Source organism: Schistocerca serialis, chromosome 4 (assembly GCF_023864345.2).
Source record: "Schistocerca serialis cubense isolate TAMUIC-IGC-003099 chromosome 4, iqSchSeri2.2, whole genome shotgun sequence".
Lineage (NCBI taxonomy): Eukaryota > Metazoa > Arthropoda > Insecta > Orthoptera > Acrididae > Schistocerca > Schistocerca serialis.
This window is the reverse complement of record NC_064641.1, coordinates 384,042,381-384,054,253: the sequence shown is the minus strand read 5'-3', so window position 1 is coordinate 384,054,253 and position 11,873 is coordinate 384,042,381. Positions and strand designations below refer to the sequence as shown.

The 11,873-nt window shown below is 37.1% G+C and overlaps 1 protein-coding gene across 3 annotated transcripts in view; it reads right to left on the bottom strand.

Annotated features, from left to right (window-relative positions):
• Positions 1 to 8,320: 8,320 nt before the first annotated feature.
• Positions 8,321 to 11,873, bottom strand: part of LOC126474875 (7-methylguanosine phosphate-specific 5'-nucleotidase) — a 95,970-nt gene continuing 92,417 nt past the window's right edge. For all 3 annotated transcript variants that reach the window (XM_050102357.1, XM_050102355.1, XM_050102356.1), the window contains one exon: positions 8,321 to 8,591. In XM_050102357.1, the coding sequence (XP_049958314.1) occupies positions 8,490 to 8,591 (102 nt within the window). In that variant the 3' untranslated portion in view covers positions 8,321 to 8,489. The remainder of the gene's footprint in view (positions 8,592 to 11,873) is intronic.

Sequence of the window (11,873 nt, the reverse complement as noted above, 5' to 3'; positions counted from 1 at the left end):
TCTTTTATTCTTATTTTTATTTTACGAATAATAATTTTTAATCTCATGATAGTAGCTATTTTTATGTAATTTCACATGACTGTAGACAATTTAAAGTTCACAGTCTCTTTTACAATTTAGACTTCACTTTTTTGTTTTTTATCTATGGCCACCTTGATAGGTCCATGATGCCTTAAGACTGTTCTGTTGCAATTAAAGTGTTACATATCTTTTAAGCAAATGACACATCACTCTTCATGTGTAGTAGAAGTAAAGATGATGATCATCACACAATAATATTCAGCAGGGAGTAAGTCACAGAACATATACTGTGCATGGGTGTTTGTTTTCATGTGTGCAGACATTAAATAGGAAATGTGGAATATGAGAAAATGGCAAGGTGTGATGACAAATAAATGGCTTTGCCTGCTGTGCGCAGGGCCTTTTACGTTTTGGTGTCGCAGCTTGGCAGTGGCTTGACTGTCAAAAGAGCAGCCACACTGTCCAAGAATGAAAACAGAAGACTAGATGGTTTTGTGACAAGTGAAAGGTATTATAATCTTGAATGTCATGTTGAACCTTAAAGAGATGTACCTTGTATGTAAAGTTGTGTCCTACTCAGATTCATGAGCCACTCTAATGATCTGTACAACCATTTAAGGAAATGTATGTTTGTAAAAGGAAAGTAATGGATGCACTTTCTCATTATACGAGTAGAAATTATCTTCTTTTGCACCAATAACAGCTGCAGAACATGAAGAAGTCACACCTTTCCTCAGCTACATACAGGATTTCACAGGCACTGATTAGCCGGACGTCTGCTTCAAGAGACTAGATTAAAACAAAAAGGTAAATATGTCAGATGTTATGTTGGGTGACAGACCTTATGAAGTGTTTTGACTCAGCTTCAACTACAAGGAGCGAGCCAGCAGCTACTTAAAACCCTAAACCAATAAGAAAAACACACTTCATTGCTTTCCTTGATGTAGCTTCTAGAGCTTTCTTACTTGCATGGCACTACTCCATAACAGTTTTGAAATGCATATTTCTTTTATAAATAAAATTTCATTGTGTCACAAAACAATTGAGGCCACACACTACCTCAAAGAAAATGAGGAAGATTGGATTTGGGCATGGAGCATAAAAATTCGTAACAGTGCTCTTATCCACTATGCTACAGACTCGTTTGTTTTATACTGTATAAGAAGCGTGATGAAGTGATGTAAGTTTGGTATTTTGTCGGCACTTAAGCCTAAACATGTGCCCCTTTATTTTCACCCTGCCAAGTTTCAACTGTATCAGAGAGGATTCCCCTTGTCAGCTTTCAGGTGTTTAAAAAGTTGAATAATGTCTTGCTTTCCTTTTATATTTTCCAAGGACACACTACCATTGAAAGAATTGTGGCTGAAACATCGAAGGTAGTATGAGAACATCTGCGGCCTGAATACTGACACATCAAAGGTAGTATGAGAACATCTGCAGCCTGAATATTTACTAACACCAGCTCAATAACTCCTGAAGAGAACAGCTGATCAGTACTGGAAAGTATGATATCTGCCAAACTGTACTGATAACTTCAATGGATAGCACATCAAGGTTAAAGCTCCTGCTAAATCTGGATCAGTCTGTCTTACAACTGTCACTGTTTAAAAAAAAAAAAAATGTTCAAATGTGTGTGAAATCTTATGGGATTTGACTGCTAAGGTCATCAGTCCCTAAGCTTATACACTACTTAACCTAAATTATCCTAAGGACAACACACACACCCATAGCCAAGGGAGGACTCTAAACTCCGCCGGGAGCAGCCCACAGTCCATGACTGCAGCGCCTTAGACCGCTCGGCTAATCCCACGTGGCTGTCACTGTTTTAATAAGATGGTAAATGATATCAATATGTTAAAAATAAAATGTGATAGTAGTCTGACAGTTCCACTCTTACGATATTATATACTTGTAAACAGTCCACTAACGGCATAGTATAGATGTCGCATCAATTTAGACGTACTTGAAAATGACGATAAAGCTGAAACAGTCTGTCGGGAATAAAGATTAATTATCATAAGCAGCTATTTGGTGCATCTATAACATAAAGGACTATACCCTTTTAGAAAATTAGCTAGTGAAAGGTAAATGTTTAACTATGGATAGTCCAGGGGAAGGTCTATTCTTTTGGTTTGTTAGTATCAAAGGTCTGGCTGTTGGATATTTAAATAAACTGTGACATGAATAAAATCTGTATGATAGTTCCAGCCATTTGTTTGTTTCATAACTTTATACCACTTCATCATCGAATATATTCTAAGTCATCCGTGCAACACAACATAGACCACCCTATTCAGACCTTACACATTTAAAAAATAAAAACACTAACCTACAAACAGTGCTATAGGACTGAGCAACCGACTCAGTGGTTCCTTTCTAAGCCCAAGTGGAACATTGTCTTTTCAGAACAAAGTATTTTATTTATTTATTTATTTACACGTCGAGCTCCGTAGGACCAAGCTGAGGAGTAAGTCTCCAAGTAATAAAAGATAAAAATAAAATGTTCATGAACCCCCCCCCCCCCCAAAAAAAAAAAAAATCAAGCTATAAGTTTAAGTAAACACAATAAACAATATAACATAAGAATCAGCTTAATTTTTTAAGGAACTCCCCAACAGAATAGAAGGAGTGACCCATGAGGAAGCTCTATTTGAAAGCATTTGGATTACTGCTAAGATTTTTGAATTTTGTGGTACCTTATTGAAAAAGGATGCCACAGTATACTGCAGACCTTTCTGCACAAGAGTTAAGGAAGTCTGATCCAAATACAGGTTGGATTTCTGCTGAGTATTAACTGAGTGAAAGCTTCTTATTCTTGGGAATAAGCTGATATTGTTAACAAGAAATGACAGTAAACAATATGTATATTGAGAGGCCAATGTCAAAATACCCAGACTAATGAACAGGGGTAGACAAGAGGTTCGCGAGCTTACACCACTTATTGCCTGAACCATCCGTTCCTGGAAAATAGTAAAAATGGCAGCATTAAGTCTTTGAACAAGATCCTGAATGTGGGCTTTCCACGACTGTACGATCTATCTGAACACCTAGAAATTTGATCTGTTCAGTTTCACTAATCAAATGTCCATTCTGTGAAATTAAAACGTCGGGTTTTGTTGAATTGTGTGTTAGAAACTGAGTCTTACTGTGATTTAACATTAGTTTATTTACTACAAGCCACAAACTTCTGCCATGAGCTGCACTATTTAAAACCTAGCCCATGTTGCACACAACATCCTTTACTACTAAGCTAGTGTCAGCAGCAAACAGAAATATTTTAGAACAATATCAGAGAAGGAAAGTTGCCACTCACCATATAGCGGAGATGCTGAGTTGCGATAGGCACAATAAAAAGATTCACACAATTAAAGCTTTCGGCCAATAAGGCCTTTGTCAGCAGTACACACACACACACACACACACACAAACACACACAAACACAACTTGCACACACATCTGCAGTCTCAGAGAGCTGAGACCACACTGCCCGCAGTGTGAGCTCAGCTCTCTGAGACTGCAGGTGTGTGTGCAAGTTGCATTTGTGTGTGTGTGTGTGTGTGTGTGTGTGTGTGTGTGTGTGTCTACTGCTGACAAAGGCCTTATTGGCCGAAAGCTTTAATTGTGTGAATCTTTTTATTGTGCCTATCGCGACTCAGCATCTCCGGTATAAGGTGAGTGACAACTTTCCTTCTCTTATATTGTTACATCCCATCGCAGAAATATTTTAGAGTTACCCATAATGCTAGAGGGCATATCATTTATACAAGTAAGGAACAGGAGTGGCCCAACACTGAACCCTGGGCACCCCCATTTGACCGTACCCCACTCAGACCCCACTTTACAGCCATTCTCAACACTGTGAATAATTACCTTCTGCTGTGTGTTGTTAAAGTAAGAGATGAACCAATGGTGAGGTCTCCCCATATTCCATACAGGTCCAACTTCTGGAGCAATATTTTGTGATCAACACAATCAAATGCATTAGTTAAATAAAAAAATATGCCTAGCATTCGAAACCTTTTGTTTAACCCATAAAATGATCAATTATCCTTACATACACAGCCTTTTCAATAACTTCAGCAAACACTGGTGGCATAGAAATAGATCTAAAATTGTCTACATTATCCCTTTTCCCCTTTTTATAAAGCAGCTTTACTACTGAGTACTTTAATCGTTCAGGAAACTGACCATTCCTAAAGGAAACATTACAAATATGGCTAAGTACAGGACTAAGATGTGCAACACAGTGCCATTTTGTCTAAAACTGACATGGTGAGACTGTGGCTGTGTACAATTAATGTAGCTTAATTCTTACAAAGAAGAAAACAGCAACCAGCCACATAGTACTTTAATATTCTGATACGCACTCCATCATATCCATGAGAGTCCCTAATCTTCAGTGATTTAATTATTTACTCAATCTCCCCTTGCAGTATCACAGAGGAGTATTTCAGACATCAGTCTCAGAAAAGCATTTTCCAAGAGAGTTATGTGATTCCCTGTAGAAAATAATTTTTTATTTAATTCACCAGCAGTGCTCAGAAAATGATTGTTAAATACTGTACATATATCTGATTTATCAGGAACAGAAATATTTTTACTACGAATTGAATTTATATCGTAGAACTTGTTCTGCTGACCGTACACTTCCTTCACAACTGACCATATGATTTTAATTTTATCCTATGAATTAGCTATTCTATTTGCATACCACATACCGTACTCTTTGCCTTCCTAATAACATTTTTAACACCTTACAATACTGTTTGTAATGGGCTGCTGTAGCCTGATTGTGACTACTTCTAACATTTTGATACAATCCCCACTTTGTTCTACATGATATCCTTATCCCACTAGTCAGCCACCTAGGCTGCCTTTTCCTGCTAGTACCCTATTTAGTTGGTTCTAATGGAAATCAACTCAGGTAGCGACATAAGAAAGGATCTGATATTACATTATATCCAGCAAATCACTGAAGAGATTTGGAGGCATTTTATAGAAAACCACCTTATTTAATTTTATTCAGTTCTATATTTTGATTATCTTCCACAAACAAATTTAATGAATTCCAATTACTGCAAGAGGTTTGTCCAGGAAGGAGGTACCGTTTCGTTCTACCGCCATTGCGGCACTTGTGTCACAATTCTGCAGATTCACACTTTTCTCTCTGGTTCATTGTCTTTTCACTGACACCATTACAGCTGGATTGTATTGTATCTACTATTATTAGTGATCATTGAAAATGTTTAAGACAGTCTCTGAGCTCGCCAACTAAGAAGTGTGTTTTGTATTATTTTTTTGTGCAAAGAATGTTAAACTGACTGAAATTCATTGTCAGCTTGTAGAGATTTATTGTGACAAGGTAATGACTAATGGAATTGTGAGAAAGTGGGTGACACAATCAGTGATAGATGAAACAATGATCATGAAAAATGGAGTGGGCGGCCTTCTGTTGCGAATAGGAAAATTCCTGAAAACAGACGGCTCACAGTAAGAATTCTTCGTGATAAATTTCCACAAATTTCAAGAACGATTTTGTATGAGATTAAGGAATTTGTGATAAATTGAGAAAACTTTGACACACAATTTAAAACAAAAGGCATGGAATACTGTCAAGGCACTGTCTTGCTTCATGACACTGCACTTCCCCATTCTGGTGGTGTTACTCAAAACCTCATTTAACAATTTGGTCGGGGGCATTTCGAGCACCTGCTATACAGCTTCAATCTCACACTTGTTCCTGAACTTGGAAGCATGATTTTGGAGGAAGCTGCTTTGGCAGCGGTGACAATGCAAAGAACGGTGTTCAGCTGTGGTTGTCTTCACTGGCTACATATTTCTATGAAGAGTGCATAGAAAAGTTGGTTTCCTGCTTTCATACATGTTTGAACAATGGTGGTACCTATGTAGAAAAATAGTTTTAGAAATGCTCTTTCTTGTAAAAATAAATTTTGGTTTAAAAAAATGTTTTTAGGGGCTTTTTTTTTTCAAAACATTACTATTTTCTGGACATGCCTCGTATCTGTCTCTGATATTTCACTAGAAATCCTTTGCAATACTAAGCACTGCTGTGATTGGAAATAAATGGATATCTTTCAGCTCTACCAACAAAAATGAATTTTGAACTCGGGATTGTTTCTCGTTTTCCTGAGTACAGGGACAATGGTGCAACTAAAGCAGAAACATTCACAAACTGTAAGTAATAGTTAGATAATCACTTGATGCTATAGCACATGTCCCTTCAAACTTGTGGGAGCTCTATTTTGGTGCCTCTGGCAACAGATCCCCAGTAGCTCAGAAATATCAAATGAAGGACAATTTAGTATGCTCTCAAACGTAGTTCTTCTTCCATTGATGATTGCACATCTCATTCATATTACCATGGGGTTTGTACTTTGGCCTAGGAAGTATTTAAAAGCTACATGTATCTGTGGTCATATGTATCATGGCAAAGCCAAATGATTTAAATAGGTGCTGTACCTTCGGTTCTTTGACTCATTTGGAAGAGGATCTTAAGGTACGTGTCCCAAAATATCTGTTAAAGAATCTTAAGCCTAACGGCTTATTTTATAAGGGCAGATTTGTAACTTACTGTTGCTATTGAAAAGCCAGTGTACAAAGTGCAAGTATTTCAGAACATGAGTGAAAGTGTGAAGGTTACAATAACCATCCTCTTGCCCAAAGGCAATGGACGTTAATAAATGGTTCCTAGACAATTCTTTGTTACTATACTTTGAAATAAACCCACTATAAGCAGTTCAGAACTTGCAAGTATGTGCTCCCAGCATACATCTAAAATATGAAAACCATTAGAGGGAACGGGCTGATAGTGAGAAATTCTTAGGATTTCAACCTGCTAATTAAACTGGGAGGAGGATATTACAGAATTGCTAAAGCACCTAAAAAACTTAACGTCATTATTTTGAGGCACAAGTAATACAAAAATATGAAAGCTGGCATACTTTGGCTGCTTTCACTCCCTAATGGGGTCATTTTTGGAGCAACTCATAAAGCCAAACTGCAGTTTTCTGAGCACAAAACCCTGAAATATTAATTATTTGTGATGGAAAGTGTCTTTCAGAGGCCTGATTCACAATATATTTATTCCTTAATGAAATTTGTCAGAAGTGTCTTTCTTTTTTAAGCCTACCCCTCAGTTCATGGAATTATACTAAAAATAACTGTCTTCATAAAGATTTAAGGCGTTTATTTACTTTGGTCCAGAAAGGTGTCCATTATTTAGCAACACACATTTTCCAAAACTTACCTGAATACAGTTCAATTTAAGCACAGCTTAAAGGACTTGTTAGGTGGCATTCCCACGCCAACGACGAATTTATTAATATCAAACAATGAGGTTTATTGTATGTACATTTACATATTTGTGACAGATTTCTGACTTATTCCACATTCACAAGAACCTTTCACTTATGATATAAGGAAGTGAAATAGGTATTAAAGAATGAAGTATTCTTGCATTGTACTGTATTCTACATCCTTGAGGATCAAGGATCTATGGAAAAAAAGAAGGATCTATGGAAGAAAATTATATTTAATCTTGCACAGAATGCACTGGTTACTTGGTGCCAAATTTATGTTAAGGATAAGCAAAACTGAGGAAGACATTCTTTAAAAATCATTCTTGTGGTTATATGGGGGGGGGGGGGGGGGGGGGGGGACCAGATAAGAAGGAACTGTTAATAAAAAAGATTGATTGAAACCAGATAGGTAAAGTATGCAGTGAAGAGGTGAATAAGTTGGTAGAAAATATTTTATCAGCTGAATGATACTCACTAAGGCACCCTGGAATAGCTAATTTAGTACTGGAAGCTGCAGTATGGTGGAAAAATTCGAGGGGTAGCCAAGGATTACAATGTATATAACTCATAACAAAACACAGTGTTGGAAGATATGCCATCCGGTATCAGGCCATTCAAGTGGCTGGTGAGTTTATTCAAAAATTAAATGAATTCATATTGCGATAATTGCCCTAGGAGGTGTAGCTTTACAGTATTTTATCTGTCCTTGCATGCAGTTCAGTAACTGACAAAAGTAACTAGGTGCCTTCACAATGGTGAAAAGGTACAACTGCAAATTAAATATACTTTGACCGTTTCTGCCAATTACCATGTACTTTGTTCATATGCTGTCATTATCAAGCTATGCTTGATCTGCTCATTAGTTACATTTTGTACCACTCAAGTATTTAAATTTTTGTTTTAACTTACTACACTTGGATGTTACTTTTAGTGTTCATGGTGTGTGTTCTAGCATCGATGAAATCATCAGAAAACAAGCATTAAGGAAAATAAAAATATTTATTACAGACTTTTAGAAAGTCAGTCACAGCTAACATTTAACTTTAGTTTAATATATACAAGAAAAAGGAAAAATCTCACTATTTTGTGCAGTTAAAGCTTCATGTCATGAGGGTAAAAAAAGTTAAAAAGTTCACAGCACATACTTTGTTAAATAATAAGTTGTAGCAAAGCATTCATTACATTCATAGTCTGGTCGTCTACAAGAACAATGTCAAAATGATTTAAATATTCTTCTAAGCACTCGTCAACCTGGAACATAAGAAAATACATTTATTATATGGGATAACTTAAGAAGTCAGGAACGTAAATATTTATATTATGAAAATTATTTTTAAAGTTAATAACTAATGTGTTTAAAACAGGGTATATGTCCCGTTAAATGAATTCTGTACAGACAAGTGTGCCATAGGATTGATAGAGCATCCAATCTTTTCCTGATAAATTATTGTTATTACTACTACTACTACACATTTTTGCCCCCAGGACAGTGATTAACTTGAATGTTAAATCATTATTCTTTTTTCTTGTTTCTTTCTTTTTCTCTTCCTGAAACCTCTTCATTCTTTTATTTTGTTCCTACTTCCTTTCCTCTGCCCACATCTTGTCTGTTTTCTTCCTTTCTTTTACTTTAAATTTTATATTCATAACTTTGTTTCTGAAGGTTTCTTTTTCATTTATCATTTCCCTACAGATCTCTGCTTGTTTTATGTCTTCTCCTATTTCTTGAAACCAATTTTTTTATTTGAACTGTTCACTGCATCAAAAATCCTCTTTGTAAGTCTGTTGTTCATTCTATGTACACTGAGGTGACAAAAAACATATACAGATTGCGGTAGTATTGTGTACACAAGGTACGGCACTGGCGGAACTGTCATTTGTACTTGGGTGATTTGTACTTGGATGATTCATGTGAAAAGATTTCTGACATGATTATGGCTGCATGACAGGAATTAATAGATTATGAACACAGAATAGTAGTAGGAACTGCAGGCATGGGACTTTCCATTTTGGAAATCAATAGGGAATTCAATATTCTGAGATCCACAGTGTCAAGAGTACTTTGAGAATACCCAATTTCAGATGTTACCTCTCACCACAGACAGTGCAGTGGACGACAGCCTTCACTTAATCACCAGAGCAGTGATGTTTGCATAGGAACTGTCAGCGCTAATAGACAAGCAACACCGCATGAAATAACTGCAGAAATTAATTGGGTCTTCCAATGAATCTATCCATTAGGACAGTGTGGCAAAATTTAGTGTTAATGGGCTATGGCACCATACAACTAATGCGAATACTTTTGCTAACAGTGCAACATCACTGCAGTGCCTCCCCTGGGTTAGTGACCATATCGATTGGGCACTCAAAATGAATGAAAAACCATGGCCTGGTCAAATAAGCCGTGATTTCTGTTGGTATGAGTTGCTGGTAAGAAAAATGTGATGCAGACACTACAAAGCCATGGACACAAGTTGTCAAGAATGCACTGTGAAAGTTGGTGGTAGCTCTCTGTAATGGTGCGGCTGTGTTTATATGGAATGGACTGGGTCCTCTGGTCTAACTGAACCAATGACTGGAAATGGTTATGTCAGGCTGCTTGGAGACCATATTTTCAGCCATTCATGGATATTACGTTCCCAGATGGAATTTTTATGAATGACAATGTGCCATGTGACTGGGCCACAATTGTTCGTGACTGGTTTGAAGAACGTTCTAGACAATTCGAGCAAATGATTTGGTCATTGGCCACTCACACTGCCCTAAATGCACCCCACTGAACATTTATGGTACAAAACTGAGAGGTCTTCATGCACAAAATTCTGCACCGACAACACTTTCACACTTACAGGAGGGGGCTTCCAATGACTTGCTGAGTCCATGTCACACAGAGTTGCTGCACTACACCGGGCAAAAGGAGGTCCGATACAATATTAGGAGATATCCCATTACTTCTGTCACCTCAGTGTATGTGTCCACAGAATTATAGTTGCCATTTTCTGATCATTTCTATCAATTTGTCTGTATGTCCATATAATTCTTCAGATGGTCTCTTCATCCATATACCATCTCTGTGTACTGCTCCAAAACTTTTTCTCGGGATTTTCTGTTCTATTTTTTGTGTCTCTGTGATGCCTCATGCTCTGATTATGGTCATTTCTGATGCCTAGAGCACTTCTGGTAGTACAACTGTATTGCAGTGCCTGAATTTGGCCTGTCTCGAAACATTCATTTTATTGTTGTGCATCATGATCAATTCATACACTTTCTGATGTTTTTTTGTTCATTCTATGTTGGATCCCTTGTCTGATCCTCCTATTTGTATATATTCCCAAAGATATCTGAATTTTTCCACTCTGTTAACCTTTCTGTATTTTGTGTACATGGTTTGGTTGTTATTGTTTTTCTTTCTTTCAATGTACTGCATTTTCTCATATATCTATGAACCTCTTTTGTAAGACTTTGTGTAAGCATTCCTATGCTTATTGTCTACTGCCGCTGAGTATAGCCATGTCATATGCAAATGCCACACACCTTATGAGCATCTTGTTGGCACATGTTCTCCCTAAATCCCTTTTCACTCCCCCCCCCCCCCCCCTCCCACCCCCCACTGTTTGGTAATTTGTTTCTAAGACCTTGTGGAATGAAATTGATGGAGACCATCTCTTTGTCTGAGCCCTGTATGTATCTCAAATGGGTCTGAGGTTTCTCCTATAAATTTTATTTTGGATGTGGTGTCTGTAAGTATCCTAGTTTTTCTGTCTATTCCATACACTTCTTATGTGTCAAAGAACGTCTGCCTGTCTATGGAGTTGCAGGCCTTCCTAAAGTCCATGAATGTGACTACAGTGTTGCTCATGTGTTTGATCTGCAGGAGAGTTGCAAATCTATTCAGTAAGGACCTTCCTTTTCTGAAGCCTTCTTAGTGTTCACCTATCTTTGTGTCGGCTTGTGGTTCTAGTCTGCTGAGTAGTGCGTTGGGGAGATACCTCTGTAATTATAAGGGTCTGGCTTGTCGCTCTTTTGTCTAGCTGGCGAATCAATGCACTTTTCCATTCCTGTGGAATTTTCTTTGTATTCCATATTTCTTTGAGAATTTTGTCTTTTGAGTTTCCAGAGATAATGTTGTCTTCTGCTGGGGCCCTGTCTTTTTTTTTTAGTTATTTTATAATCTCCTCTTTCTCTGTTATTGTAGACTGTTTTCAACCTGGGTTTGGTGTTGTTTTTATGAGTGTAATTTTTCTTTAGACTTCAAGCAACTGAGGAGTTTATCAAAATAGTTTTTAAAAATTCTGCTATTTTCTTTAGTATTTGTTTCCAGAGATTGGCCTATTCTTTTGAAGCATATATTTGGAGACCCTTTGTATTTTCTCTGAATTTTCTGTAGAAATTTCTCATGTTATTTCTCTTGCAGTCTCCCTCAATTTTATTTAGTCTACTTTTGTTGTGTGTCCTTTTCACTCTTCTAATATCTTTTGAGGATTGCTTCTGCACTTAATAGAAATCCTGCCATGTCTCTCGTTTTCTTCTACT